A 23,676-nucleotide genomic window follows, 5' to 3' on the forward strand; every position below is an offset into this window, starting at 1 on the left:
ATCCTTCTCAACCTTTTATAAGGCACCTGCTGCCACTGTAGTAGGCCTCTACTCTCTTTACCCTTTCGCCTTGTCCCCTAACTAGACCTGAATCAAACTGGTACGGAACACAGTCAAGTTAAAGATGGCCATGTGTGTATGTGTGTTTTTGTTGAAACAGCACCGCGGGCCCTGTGATGATTGTTCCCCATCTGTAAATGGAGGAAGCACAAACAACACACATGCATCCTGGTAGGGATGTTATGATGACCATATTACCGCCACACTGGTGGTCACTAGTCATGACTGCAGTCAAATTCCACGTGACCATTTAGTCACAGTAATTAGGCTTCTCCAAGCTGTAATGGTCATTAGTAACCTACCAAACTTGCTAGCTGCCTTGTACTCAGCAATCTATTGTCCCTCTAATCATTCTGACATCAATGCAAATTTTATTAAAAACCTAATCAAACACTTAAATGTTTTATAGGCAATGCAATTGTGTGAGAGAACCAAGTGATGGACTCTTATGACTGAAAAGAGCTTCTGGAGAACAGAACAGCGATTTACTTGCCTCAACTGGACCAATATTTTTTCTTTAAGACACTAATCCGGACGCTTATAAGAAATCCCTCCATGCCCTCAGACGAACCATCAAACAGGCCAGTGGTGTAAAAATACTTTAAAGTACTACTTAACTCGTTCTTTTGGGGCATCTGTACTTTACTATTTATATCTTTGACTACTTATCGTTTTACTTCACTACATTCCTTATGAAAATATTGTACCTTTTTTATACTCCATACGTTTTCCTTGACATCCAAAAGTACTTGTTACATTTTGAATGCTTAGCAGGACAGGAGAATAGTCAAATTCACATACTTATGAACCAAACATCCCTGGTCATCCTTACTGCCTCTGATCTCGCGGACTCACTAAACACACATGCTTTGTTTGTAAATGATGTCGGAGTGTGCCCCTGGCTCTCTGTAAATAAAAAAATATATACTATATATTGTGCCACCTGGTTTGCCTAATATAAGTGGTTTATAATGATTTTTACTTTTGATACTTAAATATATTTTAAACCAAATACTTTTAGACTTTTACTCCAAGTAGACTTTTACTTGTGATTTTCTATTAAGGCATCTTTACTTTTACTCAATTATGACAGTGGATACTTTTTCCACCACTGAAACGAGCAAAGCGTCAATACAGTTCTAAGATTGAAGCCTACTACACCGGCTTTGACACTCGTTGGATGTGGTAGGGCTTGCAAACTATTACGGACTACAAAGGGAAACCCTGCCATGAGCTTCCCAGTGACACGAGCCTACACTGAAGCATGCATGAGAGCACCAGATGTTCCAGATGACTGTGTCATCATGCTTTCCTTACCCGACGTTAGCAAGACCTTTTTTTAAAAGGTCAGTGTTCACTTGGCCACGGTGCCAGACGGATTACCAGGACGTGTAAGAGCATTCGCGGACCAACTGGCAAGTGTATTCACTGACATTTTCAATCTCTCCCTGACCAAGTCTTTAAAACCTACATGTTTCAAGCAGACCACCAGCATTATGGCCACACAAAGGGAGTGCTGCCGGGAAATCCAAGGCATTATCCAGTCCTTGTAAAATTGTGAATGAGAGACTGATGTGTGCAGCCTGAGCAAAAAACAAAGCAGAGCTCTGCTTTGCATGCCTGTCATGCAACTTTTTTTTCAAATCATTAGTTGCATCATGCAGCCTTAGAATGTATTAAAAGTCAAAACATGAAGCCCAATGTTTGTATTACAACTAAAGTTGCATAAATAACTCTAAATTAAGCGTAATAGGGGACACTTTCTTTTAAGCGCTCAACACAGAATAGCCGCATGCATGTGCACTCTATCCTTTTGAGAAAAAATCATCTCTATTCTATTCAGCTATGTTCAGTTGTATTCATCATACTATAAAACAATACCACAGAATTCTAAGCAAATCTTGTCTGCTAAGTGAACTAGTGTAGCCCACAGCCTTATAGCATAGCCAAATCAGGACTTAACATAATGACAACTCTGAGTATGCAGAGCTCTGCTTTCTTCTGAAATAGATGATATGAAGTAAATGTAGTCTTTCTATAGACCGGTCTAAAATAATGGATTTATTGTGATGGTGTAGGCTATATTACATGGATTAGAGTTTTTTAAATGTAGATTGTTCCAAAGGTCTGCATCAGTGGCTTGTAGGCTATGCGTAGAAGCCAGGAGATGCTAAATGTGTTTTGTTAATTAACGGTCAATTACCGTGAGGCCGGCAGTTATTTGCTTGACAATCACTGGCTGACAATTTCATGACCTCCACAGCCCTACATCCTGGGATTTTTTTCTGTCTCGACTCTAGTGATTCAATGGCTGTGGAATGGTGTGACAGGAATACATTCAGTGCTCAGCATTGCTGCCTCTCACCATCTTTCATTGAGTAAACAAGCGCAGAGAGGGAAAGAGAGGACTGCATGAACGAAAGAACAAAGGAATGACTGGACAAGTGAATGAATCGGTAAAGGAATGCATGATGGAGAGCATGCAACTGGGGAGGTCTCCGCTAGGGATCTGGATAAATACTGTGAATCACTCAATGTACAAGTACATTTGTGTGCAAGCGAAAAAAATAAATTCACCACTATTTGGAGAATGGCCATCGCAGCTCACACAAGCAAGTCCATTCATATTTAAAAAAATAATAACAAACAAACAAAAATGGGTTCAGCACTAGCCTACAGGTTTGGAGCTTACTCCGAGGTCACTGTGCAGAGAGGGGTTTAGGAACCTGGGTTTGTTTCAGCAGGAGGTAGGGGTGAGTTTGGAGCAGGGGTTGGTGTGTGTGACAGTCTGTGTGTGGCACGGAGGGAGAAAGACTAGCCAAACTGACTTGCTCTAGTTAGAAAAACGGGTTGCTGCCATAAGTTCTATCATTCCATCTGGTAGCCTGTCCTCACTGCATCATCGTTGTAGCGAAAGAAGCTAGCCAGCTAAGTTAGCCTCAATTAGCCTTGCTACTTTAGCTAGCTGGCTATTTTGCTGTGCTCTCCAACAACTCCATTCATATGAAACAACAGCCTACCGGTTGGTTGATCATTGTAGCCAACTCCTCGTTTAGCCTTAATTCTTTAATTTTAATTCCTTTTTGCTTTGATAAGAAATCCCCCACTTCATTGCTACACATGGAGCCTCTGGCTGTAGCCACTTTGATTGGCCGACAGCAACAATAAGCACCATGTCTTTTTTCCCCTTTTTTTATGGGGCACACTCATAAAAACAGTCATGTTTTGAATGTAATGGTCTATCGTTGTAGGCGATATAGCAATGTCACAGATACTTTTATTTCAATTGACCTTTTTCGAAGGCTGTAAAACAGTGCTAATGCGGGCACATTGTATGCCTCACAATGATCGAGACAAGTGTCCGACACTGAGTGCCATGACAGAGACCAGTCTCCCTGTGTTTGGCACGGGAAACCCTTCAAGTGTCTGTCAAAGACTTTTTAACTGCCAGGTACAAAATTAAGTGACCCACTTGTGTAAACAAACATGTCGATGTTTGCGTGTAAATATGCAGTGAATGTTAATCTGTTATTGAAAGCGTCTGGCAGAGAGGGAGTAATAAAAATAACTCTAACTGAAGCTCCCTTTCTGGAGATACTTTCACCCTTTACGTTTTATTTCACCTTTTATTTAGGGGCAGCAGGTAGCCTAGTGGTTAGAGCGTTGGGCCAGTAACCGAAAGGTTGCTAGATTGAATCCCTGAGCTGTCTTTCTGCCCCTGAACAAGGCAGTTAACCCACTGACTTGCCTAGAACAAATTCTTATTTACAATGCCGGTTTACATTTTTAGGAATAGCCTGTTGGTGCATGCTCCACTAACAGTAAATTAGAGAATGACCTCCAGCTCAGGGCTCCCAGCTATGCATTTGGTTTGCTAACTTACTAGCTTGCAAGATTAAGCTTCTCGGTTACAACAATCAATCCCCTCCTGGATCAAGATCCCTGCTGCCTAAATTTGTTTTGTGCGTAATTACATTGTGTGCACTGCCGGTAATACCGTATACCCCAGTATGGTACAGGAACGGTATGAAAATCTTCAACCCTAGTTTGAACCGCCTTCAGTTAATCTTCCTCCCACCTATGTTTACTATGAAAACACATTCCAAGGGAACTGAAAATATACACTGAATGTACAAAAAATGAGGAACGGTGCTCTTTCCATGACGGACTATCCAGGTGAAAGCTACGATCCCTTATCGATGTCACTTGTTACATCCACTTCAATCAGTGTAGATGATGGGGAGGCGACAGGTTAAATAAGGATTTTTAAACGTTGAGACAACCAACTGTGTTCCATTCTGAGGCCATTCTGAGGATGAATGGGCAGAAGAAAAGATGGAAGTGCCTTTTGAACAGAGTATGGTAGTAAGTGCCACGCACACCTGGTTTGGGTGTGTCAAGAACTGAAACGCTGCTGGGTTTTTCACACACGTTTCCCGTGTGTCTCAAGAATGGTCCACCACACAAAGGACATCCAGCCAACTTGACACAACCGTGGGAAGCATTGGAGTCAACATGGGCCAGCATCTCTTTGGAACAGTTTCGAAACCTTGTAGTCCATTACTGTTATGGGATTTATATGAATAATGACTAAATGATGTATACATTTAACGTAGAACGATAACTAAACAAAATACTACCCTGTCACTATGAATGTATGAATCTTATTATAATCAAAACACTGAATATTATGTGTGTAGTTTTAGTCAAGAATTAGAACAAGGACTTTCTGTTCCTTGTTAAACGAATGGAGCTATCGTCAGACCGGCTGGAATACTGTGTTCCTTACAGGACATTCTGTCCCCACTCAGGGAGGGGAGAGACCTTGGGCTTGTAGTAGATCGTTTAATTGATTAACAAAATTCCTCTAACAATTACCTGACAAATTGAGGCTGTTTTGAGTGCAAAGGGGGGTGCAACTCAATATTAGGAAGGTGTAGGCTGTGGTGCTAATGAATGCTTTTTGTGTTTCAGGTACATAACAGCTTTAACCGACTCTGAGGAAGAAGAGCAGATTGAGGCTGAGGGTCAGAGTCCGTATGAAGTGACTGTGATCGAGCCTCTGAATGAGTTCTCAGCCCTTCTGGAGAGGGTGGACTCTCTACACGAAGGCAGCGATGGAGACAAGAGGGAGTGCCTCCGCACCATGCTGGATAAGCGGGAGCAGGTGGGCCACATCAACCAACTGTCCAAGTCTTGAGTTCGGATGTCCTAGGGCTAGTAGATATCTGTATTTGCTAAAAATCACAGCAGTAGCAGACATGGGTTCACATAGTATTTGCTTTCTTTCAAAAAATGTCCCATGCACTTGATTGAGCTTTGCTTGGGTTTGCTTGGTGCAATGCAACAAATTGAATAGTTCCAAAAGAGCAAATCTTGTCCATCTGGCACTGTAGACAGGCCTAATCCAAAGGTGCTTACAGTATTTGAAAGAAAGCAAATACTATTTGAATCCAGGGTGACGCAGAAGAGCGCCTAGGTGAAGCCTGCCTCCAAATAAACGTAAAAAATATAAAGTTTGACACGAACACCTCTTTTCTTCAGTTTGGACAGAACACTACGTTCTTATGGCGACTAGTTCGGGCCTACGTGGATGTTCATGACATCACTACCAACCTAGAGCAAAAGAAGACCCAAGCAGAAACTGGTAATAAACCACATACTGATCCTTAGCATTCACACCATTTACCAAAGATTAGGGTTATACAGTTCCAAAAGCTTTTCAAAAATGCCCAGGTTTTTATTTCCCAAAAATCTGAAAGTTTTCAGAAATCTCCCAATTCTGAGGTTAGTGTCCAGAAATGTGCATCCAAAACAGAACTCCAAGCAGCTTCTGGTATTGGAGCCATGTAAGGTCATTTTTACAGCTGGTTCTGCAGGCCACCCACTTGTTGGCATTGTCCACTTCTCGGAGTGGCCTGAAAGTAGTCCTGAACTGAATGACACCTGGAAAACTAACCCAGTTGACATGAACTTCTAGTAACCATACTATGACCTCAGTCAGCCAGTTTGAGATCTGGCCACAGAGTCAATTGAAAGGATCGGAGTTTTGGCTACGTTTTTGAGCACATGTCTTCTGTCACCCGAAGGCTTATAAAGAAGTACTCACAACTACATGTGCATCACCAATAATGCACGATGAACAATTGACAGGGTCTATTCCTCATATTAAATTATCTTAAGGAATAAGACAGTTGGGGGGGGGGGGGGCTTATTTCCCCCCCATGCAATCCATCCAGCATGTTCTCATTCTTAGTTTGGCCAAAACAACACTACATATAACCGTGATCTTTTCACGCTTTTCAGATGTGCAGAATAGTATGACGTAATGCTGTTGTCAAAACAGAAACCTCTCTAACGTAGCTTCTATAAAAGGCAAAAAAAAAAGTATGTATTCTCTTTAAACACACAACCATAATGTTTGTGCTATCCAGCTGTGATTGCATGCACCACTTCCAAGTGAACAGAGGTGTTCCCTCTCCCAAAAAAGGTTTAATGTGTTATGTTTGCATGCTTTTCTTTTTTCCCTGCCTTTGCCAAATACTCCATCCCTGCATTGCTTGTTAGCAAAGTTACACATCTCAGCGCTCTTTGCATGTCTTGTGTTACACTAACTAGTCTCTCATTGCCGTACCACCAAAATCATATCATTGTCATGCCTCCCTCTGAGATTTGTTGTATTGCAAAAATGGTTTGAATAGTCCACTGGCTCCCAGCAGCAAGATTTTAATTGGATGTTACATTTCAAGAACCCTCCCCCACATGCCCGTAGAAGAGGTGCTGTGCGTTATGTGCGTCACTATTTTCCGTAGGACACCGTTTGTAGATTTGGTACATGTGCTAGTTATCATGTGTGGCTAACTGTCTGCGATTTTATATTTATTGAAAGTGGATTACGCTGTTTAAAGTCAAACGTCACAACACGTTCTAAACTGCTCTGGTGACACACACTTTTTGCCTCATCTCCATTCATCCACATGGCTGCGCTTTGCTGCCACCGGAAAAATATTTTTTTTGTAAGGACCCAAAAAACAGGCGGTGGGAGGACTTATTCAAGTAAGTAAATACATTTGGAAAAGTAGGGTAACTCAACTGAGCTGCTAGCTAGAAAACTTTACACACTGTTTAGCTAAGTTAATTCAATGTCAGCAGCTAGCTAATGTTCTATTACCTAGCTATCTTTACATACTCATTGTTTTACATTTACAGTCTCCAAATGCATTTGTAGATAACATCCATGGAAGAGGGTGAAATTGTAGCTCCGTGAAGGGAGAGCTTAGGCAACTGGATAGGGCAGGTAACTTTGTGGGAGGACATTATGAAAAGTTTACAGATTCAGTTACAGTATTAGAGTGAAACTTTGAGGACAGAGATACTGTAATACCAACATAATATTCAGTGATGTATAATGAAGCCTGTTTTCTTTGTTTTCTGTCCTCAAATATGGAGCACTGTGAAAGCCTGTGTTTGCAGATGAAGCGAGAAATCCCAATGAATGTCCCAAGAGAGTAATGGCGCATATCCATACAGTGTTTTACTCAAAAGGCTCAGACTTTTCGGTTTCCATCTACACTTGCCGGCACCCGTGTCTCACTGGGCCATGGCTCCGGCAGCCCTGCTCTCACTTGGGGGCAAAGCAGGGCCTTTTCATCTTGCATTTCCATAACAATGGCTAACTGTGAACCTGAACACCTCACAAAGCAACTGTGTATACCAGCAGTATTTTTGTATAGAACATTTGCTAACATGGGTAGTATGTGTAGGCCGACCTATATTAGCATGTTCTATACAAAAATACAGTTAAAACATCACACAAGTAATGTATAAACCAATTTTATAATTGGAGAAGTCCAACCCTTGTTGGAGGTCTGCTGGGTGTGCAGGGTTCTGTTTCAGCCCATCAGTAATGAGTTAATAATCAAGTGTGCTATTGTTGGGCTGGAACAGAAGTCTGCTCACCAAGTGGATCAGTGGAGCAAGGTTGGCCACCGCTGGTATGGAGTTCTTTTGTTAACCCTAAATGATGCTTTAGTTATAATTGCCTACTTATTACTACTCAATTATCTATTGTTTAGACTAAGATGTAGCTTATTTGTACATTTTGTAATGAAGTGTTGGTTCTTTTAAAGTGAAATGTTTAAATTTGTTTTATTAGTTCAACTATTATTCAAAATGTCAATGTTGATCAATCACATATCACAATCCTGCAATAAAGAGGGGAAGTGGTTCTGTCTTTGTTTCTGTGTTGTATTCTCAAATTAAAATGTCCTTTTTATCTAGTTGTAAGATCTAGTTGATGTTATTCTTTAACACAGACCCCAAAGCAAATCAGGAGGAGGAAAGAGGTTTATTCAAAGAGGATAAATCATAGATGTTATGGTAGATGGATGTTTCTCCCCTGTCCTCAGGGATTCTCTCCTGTGATTCTCGCCAGTGAACAAAGGGACAGGATGTAGTTTATAACCCAGCCCTAGCCTGTGGTTGACCAATTAGAATGCCTTCCAATAAAACTGGGCCAATGGCCAGTATCCTATTTCAGGTTGAATATTTATCTTCTAAATATTATCTCCAATATGTTTAATTTGATTGTCGTTGTCTCAGTGTATCCGCTATCTCAATGAATTTTGCAGCTTATCATATGGCATAAACACTGAGTGTACAAACTTAGGAACAGTTTGCCTTCATTGTATTACAGAAAAACTTTATTGACCTGAAATTAGTATTGAATGTAGGTAAAACTAAGTATGTTCTCTAGAGTCCATAAAAATAACTGATGATTTAAGCATATGAACAGTGCATTCAGAAAGTATTCAGACTCCTTCACTTTTTCCACATTTTGGTACGTTACAGCCTTATTCTAAAATGGATTTAAAAAATCCTCAATCTACACACAATACCCCACAATGACAAAGCAAAAACAGGATTTTAGACATTTTTGCAAATGGATTAAAAAAATTAACTGAAATCACATTTACATAAGTGTTCAGACCCTTTACTCAGTACTTTGCTGACGCACAGTTGGCAGAGATTACAGCCTCGAATCTTGTGTATGACGCTTGACACGCCTGTATTTGGGGAGTTTCTCCCATTTCTTCTCTGCAGATCCCCTTAAGCTCTGTCAGGTTGGATGGGGGAGTGTCAATGCACAGCTATTTTCAGGTCTCTCCAGAGATGTTAGATAGTGGTTCAAGTTCGGGTTCTGGCTGGGCCACTCAAGGACATTCAGAGACTTGTCCCGAAGCCACTTCTGCGTTATCTTGGCTGTGTGCTTAGGGTTGTTGTCCTGTTGGAAGGTAAAACCTTCACTCCAGTCTGAGGTCCTGACCGCTCTGGAGCAGGTTTTCATCAAGGATCTCTCTATACTTTGCGCCGTTCTACTTTCCTTCAATCCTGACTAGTCTCCCAGTCCCTGCCTCTGAAAATCATCTCCACCAACATGCTTCATGCTTCAGGCTGTCATGTGCCTTTTACTGAGAAGTGGCTTCTGTCTGGCCACTTTACCATAAAGGCATGATTGGTGGAGTGCTGCAGAGATTGTTGTCCTTCTGGAAGGTTCTCCCATTTCCACAGAGAAACTCTGGTGCTTTGTCAGAGTGGCCATTGGTTCTTGGTCACCTCCCTGAACAAGGCAATTCTTCCCCGATTACTCAGTTTGGCTGGGTGGCCAGTGCTAGGATGAGTCTTGATGGTTCCAACCTTCTACCATTTAAGAATGATGGAGGCCATTGTGTTCTTGGGAACCTTCAATGCTGCAGACATTTTTTTGGTACCCTTCCTCAGATCTGTGCCTCAACACAATCCTGTCTCGGAGCTCTACGAACAATTCCTTCAACCTCATGGCTTCGTTTTTGCTCCGACATGCACTGTCAACTGTGAGACCTTATAGACAGGTGTGTGCCTTTCCAAATCATGTCCAATCAATTGAATTTACCATCTCAATGATGATCAATGGAAACAGGATGCACCTGAGCTCAATTCCGAGTCTCATAGCAAAGGGTCTGAACACTTATGTAAAGGTAAAAAAACAAGGTATTTTTTATTTGTAATACATTTGCAAAAATGTAACTGGTTTTCGCTTCGTCATTATGAGGTATTGTGTGTAGATTGATGAGGAATGTGTTTTATTTAATCTATTTTTGAATAAGGCTGTAACGTAACAAAATGTGGAAGAGGCTTACAAATATCTGGGCATCTGAATAGATGAAAAGCTCTCTTTTAAAAAGTTTATTGTACTTCTATAGAAATAGCTCCTGCCTCTCGCTAAATAGTAGAAAGCAGATTATTCAGTCAATGTCCCTAGACTATGGTCGACATCATCTATATACAGTTGAAGTCGGAAGTTTACGTACACTTAAGTCGGAGTCATTTAAAACTCGTTTTTCAACCACTCCACAACTTTGTTTAAAAAAAACTATAGTTTTAGCAAGTTGGTTAGGACATCTACTTTGTGCATGACAAGTAATTTTTCCAACAATTGTTTACAGGCAGATTATTTCACTTATAATTCACTGTATCACAATTCCAGTGGGTCAGAAGTTTACATACACTAAGTTGACTGTGCCTTTTAAACAGCTTGGAAAATTTAAAACAAAAAATCATGTCATGGCTTTAGAAGCTTCTGATAGGCTAATTGACATAATTTGAGTCAATTGGAGGTGTACCTGTGGATGTATTTCAAGGCCTACCTTCAAACTCAGTGCCTCTTTGCTTGACATCATGGGAAAATCAAAAGAAATCAGCCAAGACCTCCAGAAAGACAATTGTAGACCACAAGTCTGGTTCATCCTTGTGAGCAATTTCCAAATGCCTGAAGGTACCACGTACATCTGTCCAAACAATAGTACGCAAGTTTAAACACCATGGGACCACACAGCCGTCATACCGCTCAGGAAGGAGACACATTCTGTCTCCTAGAGATGAACGTACTTTGGTGCGAAATGTGCAAATCAATCCCAGAACAACAGCAAAGGACCTTGTGAAGATGCTTGAGGAAACGTGTACAAAAGTATCTATATCCACAGTAAAATGAGTTCTATGTCGACATAACCTGAAAGGCCGCTCAGCAAGGAAGAAGCCACTGCTCCAAAACCGCCATTAAAAAGCCAGACTGTGGTTTGCAACTGCACATGGGGACAAATATTGTATTTTGTTGAGAAATGTTGTCTGGGCTGATGAAACAAAAATACAACTGTTTGGCCATAATGACCATCGTTATGTTTGTAGGAAAAAGGGGTAAGCTTGCAAGCCGAGGAACACCATCCCAACTGTGAAGCACGGGGGTGGCAGCATCATGTTGTGGGGGTGCTTTGCTGCAGGAGGGACTGGTGCACTTCACAAAATAATTTTATTTCCTCATAATACCATGTGAATATATTGAAGCAACATCTCAAGGAAGGGTACCACATGAGGGAGGAGGACCATGACAGACCCTCCACCTCCAAATCGATCCCGCTCCAGAGTACAGGCCTCGGTGTAACGCTCATTCCTTCGACGATAAACGCGAATCCGATCATCACCCCTGGTGAGTCAAAACCGCGACTCATCAGTGAAGAGCACTTTTTGCCAGTCCTGTCTGGTCCAGCGACGTTAGGTTTGTGCCCATAGGCGATGTTGTTGCCGGTGATGTTTTGTGAGGACCTGCCTTAGAACAGGCCTACAAGCCCTCAGTCCAGCCTCTCTCAGCCTATTGCGGACAGTCTGAGCACTGATGGAGGGATTGTGCGTTCCTGGTGTAACTCGGGTAGTTCTTGTTGCCATCCTGTACCTGTCCCGCAGGTGTGATGTTCAGATGTACCGAGGTGCATGTTCATTAATTATTTATGGTTCATTGAACAAGCATGGGAAAGTATTTAAACCCTTTGCAATGAAGATCTGTGAAGTTATTTGGATTTTTACGAATTATCTTTGAAAGACAGGGTCGTGAAAAAGGGACGTTTCTTTTTTTTTGATAAGTTTAGTTTTACCAATGTATCATACAAGGTTATCTGACTTTTCTCAAAACAAACTTAATTGTGGCTAGCTACTTCTTGTCCCTCATGGTAGCCTGCACAGCCAAATAATCACTCCAGTATTGTATACCATTTCTCCCCTCTTGCTGCAGCTTTGCTGCAAAAACATATTAGAATGTTTGCAGCACATTGGTTTTCTCACCAGTGCTTATTTGGTTAACATTTTTAGTCCGCACGCACTGTTGCTGCTACGGCACTGGTCTGGTGAGCACCCTTGGAGCTCCGCCCAAGCAAAGCATGTGATTTGTTTGACGTGTTGCGAGGCGTCACTGGGTTTCCACCCCTCTAGCTGATTTCTGCCATTGAACTTCCCCTGGCTTCTAGTGATGGGAAGATTGGCTCTTGTTACTGACTTTTTGACTCGTTCAGTCAAAATAAAAATGTTGACTAATTTTGTTAATTTTAGTCCAGAGCACGCAGGACCCCCTACCAACGAACGATTAACTTCAAATTCGAAAGAGTCATGATTCTACAAGCCTCTTTTTCATGTTGTTCACCATGAGCAGGAAGGAAGAGGCGAAGTGAGAGGTTTCACTCTCGCCAAAATCGGTCTAAAATAAATCCAATGCCTTTCTATGGGCTTATTTTGGACCTAAGCTTGTTGCCTGCTTTGACGCTTTTGGGACAACGACTCCCATTTGTTAGGGCGGAGAGGGGCTTGGTGAAGCTGACATTTCTGACTGAGACTTGTAAAAGTATGCTTTAAACAATGTAGATTTTGTTAATTGCTAGGCATTCAAATCAGTTTGAACCGAGGTCTAGTTGTGGCCGCAACCGGACTACATTGTGGTGGAATGCATTGCTTGACTGCCGTGAGGGTGATAAGCACATTCGCAAACTGCAGCAACCCAAGTGATTTGTGTTAGAGTTCGTTGAGCAAAGGCTGTGTGCATGTTTTGGTTCCACAAAGATTTCTCGATTACATAAATTAATTGCATTTGTTCTTGCGCCATACAATCAATTATCAGTTCTTCTATATGCTGCAGCATGATCTTTTTTCCTGCGCTCATACAGTGCATTCGGGAATTATATACACATTTTTTAACCCCTTTCTCCCCAATTTCGTGGTATCCAATTGTTTTTTGGTAGTTACTATCTTTTCATATCGCTACAACTCCCGTATGGGCTCGGGAGAGACGAAGGTTGAATGTCGACCAAGCCGCACGGCTTCTTAACACAGCGCGCATCCACCCGGAAGCCACCAATGTGTCGGAGGAAACACCGTGCACCTGGCAACCTTGGTTAGCGCACACACCTGTCTATATAATGTGCCACAGTTGACTACATGTCAGAGCAAAAACCAAGCCATGAGGTCGAAGGAATTGTCCGTAGAGCTCCAAGACAGGATTGTGTCGAGGCACAGATCTGGGGAAGGACTTCAATGCTTGGGGCATTGAAGGTCCCCAAGAATACAGTGGCCTCCATCATTCTTAAATAGAAGAAGTTTGGAACCACCAAGACCATTCTTGGAACTAGCCACCCGGCCAAACTAAGCAATCGGAGGAGAAGGGCCTTGGTCAGGGCGGTGACCAAGAGCCTGATGGTTACTCTGTTAGAGATACATATTTCCTCTGTGGAGATGGTTATCCTTTCAGAATGTTCTCCCATCTCTGCAGCACTCCACAAATCAGGCCTTTATGGTAAAGTGACCAGATGGAAGCCTCTCCTCAGTAAAAGGCACATGACAGCCTGCTTGGAGTTTGCCAAAAGGCACCTAAAGGACTCTGACTATGAGAAGCAAGATTCTTTGGTCTGATGAAACCTAGATTAAACTCTTTGTCCTGAGTGCCAAGCGTCACCTCTGGAGGAACTTGGCACCATCCCTACGGTAAAGCATGGTGGTGGCAGCATCATGCTGTGGAGATTCTTTTCATCTGGCATGGACTGGGAGACAAGTCGGGATTGAGGCAAAGATGAACGGAGCAAAGTACAGAGAGATATTTGATGAAAACGTTATCCAGAGCGCTCAGGACCTCAGACTTTGGCAACGGTTCACCTTCCAACAGGACAATAACCTTAAGCACACACCCAAGACAACACAGGAGTGGCTTCGGGACAAGTCTCGGAATGTCCTTGAGTGGCCCAGCCAGAGCCCGGACTTGAACCCGATCGAACATCTCTAGAGAGACCTGAAAATAGCTGTGCAGCAATGCTCCCCTTCCAACCTGACTGAGCTTGAGAGGATCTACAGAAAATAATGGGAGAAACTCCACAAATACAATTTTATCAATTTTAGAATAATGCTCTGACGTAACAAAATGTGTAAAAAGTCTGAATACTTTTCCGAAAGGCACTGTATATATGCCTAATACATTTGTATATACTGTATATGACGTGAACAAATGTGCTTCCGGTATTGTGTATACTGAGCTCGTGTTATCCTGCAGTAGCTTTGTTCATTTCCTCATTCTCTCCCCTCAGGGAAGAAAGTTGGAGAGGAAGCCGTAAAACTGAACCCTATGTGTGCCGAAAGTCATCAGTGGTGAGTCTTTTTCACTCTAGCCATACACTACACATACATCGTCTTAAACCTATGTTCCAATCCTAGATGGGAAACTCGATTAGTTTGTAACCCTAAAGTTATGTAACTTATGGCTTGGTAATATGTCAATTTATCCACTCAGATCCCATAAGAGTGAAATGTTGTTACCTCTCCTTGCATGTCCACTCCATTGATTGCATATATTTTAGCCTCATTGTTGTTAGCATGAGTACATTTGACTCAGCCCTGTTAGTGAGTCACTCTTACTCCTCCACCCATCTATGAGCACATTGGCTGTGTAGTGTGCACTATGCACACACCCACATTTCCAGACATGTACAAGCACATTGAAGTGAACTAGGTAAACAGAGGCTAGTGTTAAAACCTATTTGAGGTGTGTTTGTTTTAACTATACTTGTGGGGACCTTGAAGTCCTATTTCTAGGGTGTTTAGGGTTAAGGTTAAAATGTTATTCAATATATGAATATTTACTTCAGTCTTTTACCATTCTAATTTTCGGAGTGGACACGTTGTTTGCAGAGCCACAACCCATGCTACACTTGTGAAAAACACGTTTTAGTTCCATTTACGAGTTTTGTCAATTTAGTCATTGTCTTTTGTTTGGAGCGCTCCTGTCAATGTTGAGTAAGGATGCCCACGTAGAAGTAAGGGCCTACATGCTACTAGGCCTGCGTGCAAATGTAGGCATATAAATGTGCCCATTTGTGGATCTGATAGTATTTCTGATTGGCTTCACACACCACCACTAATAAGCTGTGGAGCTTCTTTTTTCACCACAAACAGCAAGCAAACAAAGTCTGTTTTTACATCCACTGAGAATGACAATAGTTCCTCTATGTATTTGAAAAACCTTTCCAGCTCTCCTTTTCGATAACCACTTAGCGTGAAGGGGAAAAATGTCATGCTCTTATCCAGTGGAAACATCAAAAAATGATTACTTCTTATCCCTTGCTCAAATAGCCTACAGCTGTGTCTGTCCCGGAGCTCACTGGTGCTGGAAACTCTGAGGGCCAGAATATTTTATACAATGTTGCAAGTTTGCTAGCACAGCTTTGGGTCAGACCAAAGTTAATAGTTGATACAATGTTTCAAGTTGCAGACAGGCCATGCATAGCCATAGGGCGCCACACAATTGGCCCAGCGTCGTCCGGGTTTAGCTGGGGTAGGCCGTCATTGTAGATAAGAATTTGTTCTTAACTGACTTGCCTAGTTAAATAAAATAAAAAATTGCCAATGTGATTTCTAGGATATTATTTTATTTATTTTTTATTCTACCTGCAGGCTGCAATTGTTTTATTTGTTGGCTTTATAGGCTATTATTACATAGTTGGAAATGGTAATAGAAGTTACTTTTTAGGTTTGTCATTTTTGCCAAAAGGCATGTGGGAGACTCCCCAAACATGTGAAAGAAGGTACTCTGGTCAAATGAAACTAAAATGTAGCTTTTTGGCCATCAAGGAAAATGCTATGTCTGGCACAAACCCAACACCTCTCATTACCCCAAGAACGCCATCCCCACAGTGAAGCATGGTGGTGGCAGCATCATGCTGTGTGGATGTTTTTCATCGGCAGGAACTGGTCAGAATTTAAGGAATGATGAATGGTGCTAAATACAGAGAAATTCTTGAGGGAAAACTGTTTGTCTTCCAGAGATTTAAGACTAGGATGGAGGTTCACCTTCCAGCAGGACAATGACCCTAAGCATACTGCTAAAGCAACACTCGAGTGGTTTAAGGAGAAACATTTAAATGTCTTGGACTGGCCTAGTCAAAGCCCAGACCTCAATCCAATTGAGAATCTGTGGGGTGACTTAAAGATTGCTGTACACCAGCGGAACACATCCAGCTTGAAGGAGCTGGAGCAGTTTTGCCTTGAAGAATGGGCAAAAATCCCAGTGGCTAGATATGCCAAGCTTATAGAGACATACCCCAAGAGACTTGCAGTTGTAATTGCGGCAAAAAGTGTATCTACAAAGTATTGACTTTGGGGGGGTGAGTAGTTATGCACACTCAAGTTTAGTTTTTTGGGGGTCTTATTTCTTGTTTGTTTCACAATAAAAAAAATATATTTTGCACCGTCAAAGTGGGGGGCATGTTATGTAAATCAAATGATACAACCCCCCCCCCCCCCCCCCCCAAAAAATATATATTTTAATTCCAGGTTGTAAGGCAACAAAATAGGAAAATGCCAAGGGGGTGAATACTTTCGCAAGACACTGTAGCTCCCTCATGAGTAATATGTCTTATTTAATCAAAGAGTGCGCTTAAATCATCAGACAAGCTCAATGCATATGTAGTTGATTTTATTAAAACGCATAGGGTGTGTCAATATATGTAAAAATGTTGACCAATCAATTGTTCGAAAGAACTGACGACTTTCGGTCGACCAAGATCATTTTTTGTCGGTCACAGCTATAGATTTATGGAAGGCTTTCCTCTCCCTTTAACAGATGTGTGTCCCTCGAGCTTTTTATCCCAGATTCAAGGTTGTGTTTGTTAGGTACCAAATGGAAGAAAACGAACTGAAACACGGAGGGACCTGGACTTTTGACTCGTTATGCTGCCAAAGCACACAAGGCAATGGCAGGAGATTGGCTGTGTGAACTAATCTTGATGATAACCAACAGTGACTTCAGAAAGTACACTTTGGATGGTGTAGCAATAACCCAGTCACTACAAAAATACAGGCTTCCATCCTAACTCAGTTGCCGCAGAGGAAGGAAACCACTCAGAGATTTCACCATGAGGCCAATGGTGACTTTAAAACAGTTATTTTAATGGCTGTGCTAGGAGAGAACTGAGGATGGATCAACATTGTAGTTACTCCACAACACTAACCTAAATGAGAGTGAAATGAAGAAAGCCTGTACAGAATACAAATATTCCAAAACATGCATCCTGTTTGCAATAAGGCACAATAGTAAAACTGCAAAACGTGGCAAAGAAATTTACTTCATGTCCTTAATACAAAGTGTTATGTTTGGGGCAAACTCATTGAGGACCACTCTTAATATTTTCAATCATGGTGGCTTCATCATGTTATTAGTATGCTTGTCATCGGCAAGAACTAGGGATTTTGGGGGGGATAAAAATACATGGAATAGAGCTAAGCAAAGGGCAAAATCCTAGGAAGAAACCTGGTTCAGTCTGCTTTCCAACAAACACTTGGAGACACCTTTCAGCAGGACAATTATACACTAGAGTTGTTAACCAAGATGACATTGAATGTTTCTGAGTGGCCTAGTTCCAGTTTTGACTTAAATCGGAACTTGAAAATGGCTGTTAAGCAATAATCAACAACCAACTTGACAGGGCTTGAATAATTTAAAGAATAATGTGCAAATATTGTACAATCCAGGTGTGCAAAGCTAATAGACTTATCCAGAAAGACTTACAGCTATAATCGCTGATGTTAGGTGATTCTAACATGTATTGACTCAGGAGTGTGAATACTTATGTAGATCAGATATTTCTGTATTTCATTTTCAATACATTTGCAAATATGTCTTAGAACATGTTTTCACTTTGTCGTTATGGGGTATTGTGTGTCGATTGGTGAGACAAAAAATATAGTTAATCTATTTTGAATTCTGGCTGTAACACAAAATGTGAAGGCATACAGTGAGCTCAAAGTATTGGGACAGTGACACATTTGTTGTTTTGGCTCTGTACTCCAGCACTTTCGATTTGAAATTTATACAATAACAGTTTAAGTGCAGACTGCCAGCTTTCATTTTTGGGTATTTACATCCATATCGGTTGAACCGTTTAGAAATTGCAGCACGTTTTGTACATAGTCCAAAAGTATTGGGACAAATTCACTTATGTGTATTAAAGTAATCAAAAGTGTAGTATTTGGTCCCATATTCGTAGCACGAAATGACGATATCAAGCTTGTGACTCTACATATTTGTTGGATGCATTTGCTGTTTTGGGGGGTTATTTCCAATTTGTTTTGTGCTCAATGTTAAATAATGTATTGTGTCCTTTTTGGAGTCACTTTTATTGTAAATAATAATATGTTTTTAAACACTTCTACATTAATGTGGATGCTACCATGATTACGGATAATCCTGAATGCCCTACCCTAGTAAAACTGACTATCCTACCGATCCTCGACTTCGGCGATGTCATCTACAAAATCACAGTCTATCACAGTGCCATCCGTTTTGTTACCAAATCACCTTATACCGCCCACCACTGCGACCTGTTTGCTCTAGTCGGCTGCCCCTCGCTACCTATTCGTCGCCAGACCCACTGGCTCCAGGTCACCTATAAGTCTATGCTAGGTAAAGCTCCGCCTTATCTCAGTTAACTGGTCACGATAACAACACCCACCCGTAGCACACGTTCCAGCAGGTATATCTCACTGATCATCCCCAAAGCCATCACCTCATTTGGCCACCTTTCCTTCCAGTTCTCTGCTGCCAGTGACTGGAACGAATTGCAAAAATCGCTGAAGTTGGAGACTTTTATTTCCTTCACCAACTTTAAACATAAACTATCTAAGCAGCTAACCGATCGCTGCAGCTGTACATAGTCCATCTGTAAATAGCCCACCCAATCTACCTACCTCATCACCATACTGTTTTCATTTTATTTACTTTTCTGCTCTTTTGCACACCAGTATCTCTACTTGCACATCATCATCTGCTCATTTATCACTCCAGTGTTAATCTGCTAAATTGTAAATATTCGCTCCTATGGCCTATTTATTGCCTACCTCCTCATGCCTTTTGCACATGCTGTATATAGACTTTATTTTTTCTACTGTGTCATTTACTTGTTTATTGTGTTATTGGCTTGTTTGTTTACTCCATGTGTAACTCTGTGTTGTTGTCTGTGTCACACTGCTTTGCTTTATCTTGGCCAGGTCGCAGTTGCAAATGTGAACTTGTTCTCAACTAGCCTACCTGGTTAAATAAAGGTGAAATAAAAAAATTTAAAAAATGAATTGTGAATAATGATGAGTGAGAAAGATAGACGCACAAATATCATAACCCCCAAAAATGCTAACCTCCTCTGTTATTGTAATGGTGAGAGGTTAACATGTCTTGGAGGTATGATATTTGTGCGTCTGAATCAACTCGAACATAAGAATTGTGTATTAAATAACTGGGAAATATTTTTGCTAACCTATTTTCAGGCAACAATATACCATCTGTGTTAGATGATGAAATGACCCAACTTAAAGAATGGGTTGAAAATTGAGAAGTATAGGGCTCGATACACCTCAAACTCATTCCTGAATGCTGTTGATAAAGCAGAAACGACAAAAGCAACAGGAATGGAGGAGCTGTTTTGAAAATGGTATCAACTTGGTAAATGTCTATCATTAAACCAATCCCAAAGTCATCAAAGAATGATCCACAGGTTCCATTAAACTACAGAGGTGTCAGCCTTATTAGCAGTCTACAAGTTATTCTCTTGTATCTTAAACAACAGGTTGACTCAGGTTTACTTGAAGATGAGCAGAACAGGTTTCGTAAAAACAGGGCTTGTATAGATCACATTTACTTTGTATCCACTGTGATTAGAGCCAGACGACAATAATGTAAACCTACATGGCTTGGTTTTTGCTCCGACATACACTGTCAGCTGTGGGACCTTATATAGACAGGTGTGTGCCTTTCCAAATCATGTCCAATCAATTTAATTTACGACAGGTGGACTCTAATCAAGTTGTAGAAACATCTCAAGGATGATCAATGGAAACAGGATGCACCTGAGCTCAATTTCGAGTCTCATAGCAAAGGCTCTGAATATTTATGTTAATAAGGTATGTTTTTTTTGTTAACATTTCTAAAAACAGTTTTTTGCTTTGTCATTATAGGGTATTGTGTGTAGATTGAGAAATTGTTTAAAATGTAATCCATTTATAATAAGGCTTTAACTTAACAAAATGTGGAAAAAGGGAAGGGTTCTGAATACTTTCTGAATGTACTGTGTATAAATAAAAGTATGTGGACACCCCTTCAAATGAGTGGATTTGTCTATTTCAGTCACGCCGTTGACTGACAGGTGTATAAAATCGAGCACACAGCCATGTAATCTCCAGAGACAAACATTGGCAGTAAAATGGCATTACTGAAGAGCCTTGCGATTTTCACCTTGGCACCTTCATAGGAAGCCGTCTTTTCAACAAGTCTATTTCTGCCTTGCTAGAACTGCCCCGGTCAACTGTAAGTGCTGTTATTGTAAAGTGGAAACGTCTAGGATCATGGATCATCACTGGAGGCTTCGTGCCATGGATCATCACTGGAGGCTTCGTGCCATGGATCATCACTGGAGGCTTCGGGCCATGGATCATCACTGGAGGCTTCGGGCCATGAATCATCACTGGAGGCTTCGTACGTGGAGCTGGAACAGGTCTCACCGGACTGAGGAGACGTACTGAAAGCCTGGTGCGTGGAGCTGCCACAACGCGTCCTGGCTGGATACCCACTTTAGCTCGGTGAGTGTGGAGAGCTGGCACAGGACGCACTGGGCTATGAAGGCGCACTGGAGGCATAGTGCGTAGAGCCGGCGCAGGATATACTGGGCCGTGGAGGCGCACTGGAGGTCTGGAGCGTAGAGCTGGCACAACGCGTCCTGGCTGAGTAGCCCTGTAGCACGGCACGTGCGGGGAGCTGGCACAGGCCGCACTGGGTTGTGCTGGCGAACTGGTGATAACGTGCGTTGCGCTGGCGCAGGATATCCTGGGCCGAGGAGACTCACTGGAGACCATGACCGCTGAGCCGGCACCATCCGTCCTGGCTGGATGCCCACTCTAGCACGGCAAATGCGGGAGCTGGAACAGAGCGCACAAGGCTGTGAATGCGCACTGAAGACACTGTGCACATCACCGCATAACACGGTGCCTGACCGGTCACACGCTCCCCACGGTAAGCACGGGGAGCGTTAGCTCAGGTCTAAACCCTGACTCCGCCAATCTCCCTGTGTGGGCTGCCTCTCCTGCTTGCGTCAAGGTTGATCTAACTCCTCGTATCGTCGCCGTTCCGCTCTCCCTGCCTCCATCTGCTCCCTTGGACGGCGATACTCTCCGGCCCTTGTCCAGGGTCCTTCTCCATCCAGGATTTCTTCCCATGTCCACTCCTGGCCACGCTGCTTGGTCCGTTTTTGGTGGGATCTTCTGTAACAACTCTCGTTGGTGGTAGGAAGAGTGGACCAAAGTGCAGCGTGGAAAGTGTTCATGATTCTTTTATTTCAAAAAACACTCAAACAAAATTACAAACGTGAAAACGAAAAAGTTCTGTCAGACAGAAACACTAAACAGAAAACCAGACCCACAAAACCCAAAAGGAAAATGAAAACTTATATGATCCCCAATCAGAGACAACGATTGACAGCTGCCTCTGACTGGGAACCACACTCGGCCAAAAACAAAGAAATAGCAAACAGACTTTCCCACCCGAGTCACACCCTGACCTAACCAAACATAGAGAATAATAAGGATCTCTAAGGTCAGGGTGTGACATTTTGCTTCCATCTTTGTGGCAACAGTTTGGGGAAGGCCCTTTCCTGTTTCAGCATGACAATGCCCCTGTGCACAGAGCGAGGTCCATACAGAGATGGTTTGTCGAGGTCGGTGTGGAACGTGACTGGCCTGCACAGAGCCCTGACCTCAACTCCATCAATCACCATTGGGATGAATTGGAACACCTAATTGCCCAACATCAGTGCCTGCTCTTTTGGCTGAATGGAAGCAAACCCCCACAGCAATGTTCCAACATCTAGTGGAAAGCCATGCCTGAAGAGTGGAGGCTGTTAGAGCAGCAAAGGGGGGGGACCAACTACCTATTAATGCCCATGATTTTGGAATGAAATGTTTGACAAGAAGGTGTCGACATACTTTTGGTCATGCAGTGTATGTACGTACAGTCCCTCAGTCAAGTAATTGAATTGCAAGCACAGATTAAACTACAGTACAAAGACTAGGGAGTTTTTTGAAGTAACAGATCAGACATTTAACCACTTTAAGCATGGTCAAGTTTAAAACAGCTACAGAGTTCAATGGCTGTGATGGGAGAAAACTGAGGATGGATCAACAACATTGTAGTGACTCTACAATTATGAACGAAATGACAGAGTGAAAAGAATACATAATACACAATGTGCAACAAGGCACTAAAGGAATGACCCTAAGCACACAGCCAAGATAACGCAGGAGTGACTTTGGGACAAGTCTCTGAATGTCTCTGAATGTCCTTGAGTCTGGACTTGAACCCGATCGAACATCTCCGGAGAAACATGAAAATAGCTGTGCAGTGGTACTTCCCATCCAACCTGACAGAGCTTGAGAGGATCTTCAAAGAAGAATGGGAGAAACTCCCCAAATACAGATGTGCTAAGCTTGCAGCGTCATACCGAAGAAGACTCAAGGCTGCCAAAGGTGCTTCAACAAAGTACTTGGTAAAGGGTGTGAATACTTATGTAATTGTGATTTTTTTTAAACAAAAAAAGAATCCCCTTTTCTCCCCAATTTCGTGGTATCCAATTGTTTAGTAGCTACTATCTTGTCTCATCGCTACAACTCCCATACGGGCTCGGGAGAGACGAAGGTTGAAAGTCATGCGTCCTCCGATACACAACCCAACCAAGCCGCACTGCTTCTTAACACAGAGCGCATCCAACCCAGAAACCAGCCGCACCAATGTGTCAGAGGAAACACCGTGCACCTGGCACTGCGCACGGCCCGCCACAGGAGTCGTTGGTGCGTGATGAGACAAGGATATCCCTACCGGCCAAACCCTCCCTAACCCAGACGATGCTAGGCCAATTGTGTGTCGCTCCACGGACCTCCCGGTCGCGGCCGGTTACGACAGAGCCTGGGCACGAACCCAGAGTCTCTGGTGGCACAGCTGGCACTGCAGTACAGCGCCCTTAACCACTGCGCCACCCGGGAGGACCTAGTTTTTTATTTAAAAAAAAAAACTTTTTGCTTTGTCATTATGGGGTATTGTGTGTAGATTGATTGGGGGGGGGGGCAACAACAATTTAATGCATTTTAGAATAAGGCTTTAACGTAACAAAATGTTGAAAAAGTCAAGCAGTCTGAATACGTTTCGAATGCACTGAATGTGTGCCATTCAGAGGTTGAATGGGC

The 23,676-nt window shown here is 42.3% G+C and overlaps 1 protein-coding gene across 5 annotated transcripts in view; it reads left to right on the top strand.

Moving 5' to 3' along the window:
* LOC109899607 (regulator of microtubule dynamics protein 2-like) overlaps positions 1 to 23,676 on the top strand; it is a 54,743-nt gene that overhangs the window by 14,431 nt on the left and 16,636 nt on the right. For all 5 annotated transcript variants that reach the window (XM_020494991.2, XM_020494990.2, XM_020494986.2 and 2 more), the window contains 3 exons: positions 5,035 to 5,227; positions 5,605 to 5,707; positions 14,490 to 14,550. In XM_020494991.2, coding sequence (XP_020350580.1) covers positions 5,035 to 5,227; positions 5,605 to 5,707; positions 14,490 to 14,550 — 357 coding nt within the window. The remainder of the gene's footprint in view (positions 1 to 5,034; positions 5,228 to 5,604; positions 5,708 to 14,489; positions 14,551 to 23,676) is intronic.

The sequence above is a fragment of the Oncorhynchus kisutch genome, linkage group LG11, assembly GCF_002021735.2.
Source record: "Oncorhynchus kisutch isolate 150728-3 linkage group LG11, Okis_V2, whole genome shotgun sequence".
Classification (NCBI taxonomy): Eukaryota; Metazoa; Chordata; class Actinopteri; order Salmoniformes; family Salmonidae; genus Oncorhynchus; species Oncorhynchus kisutch.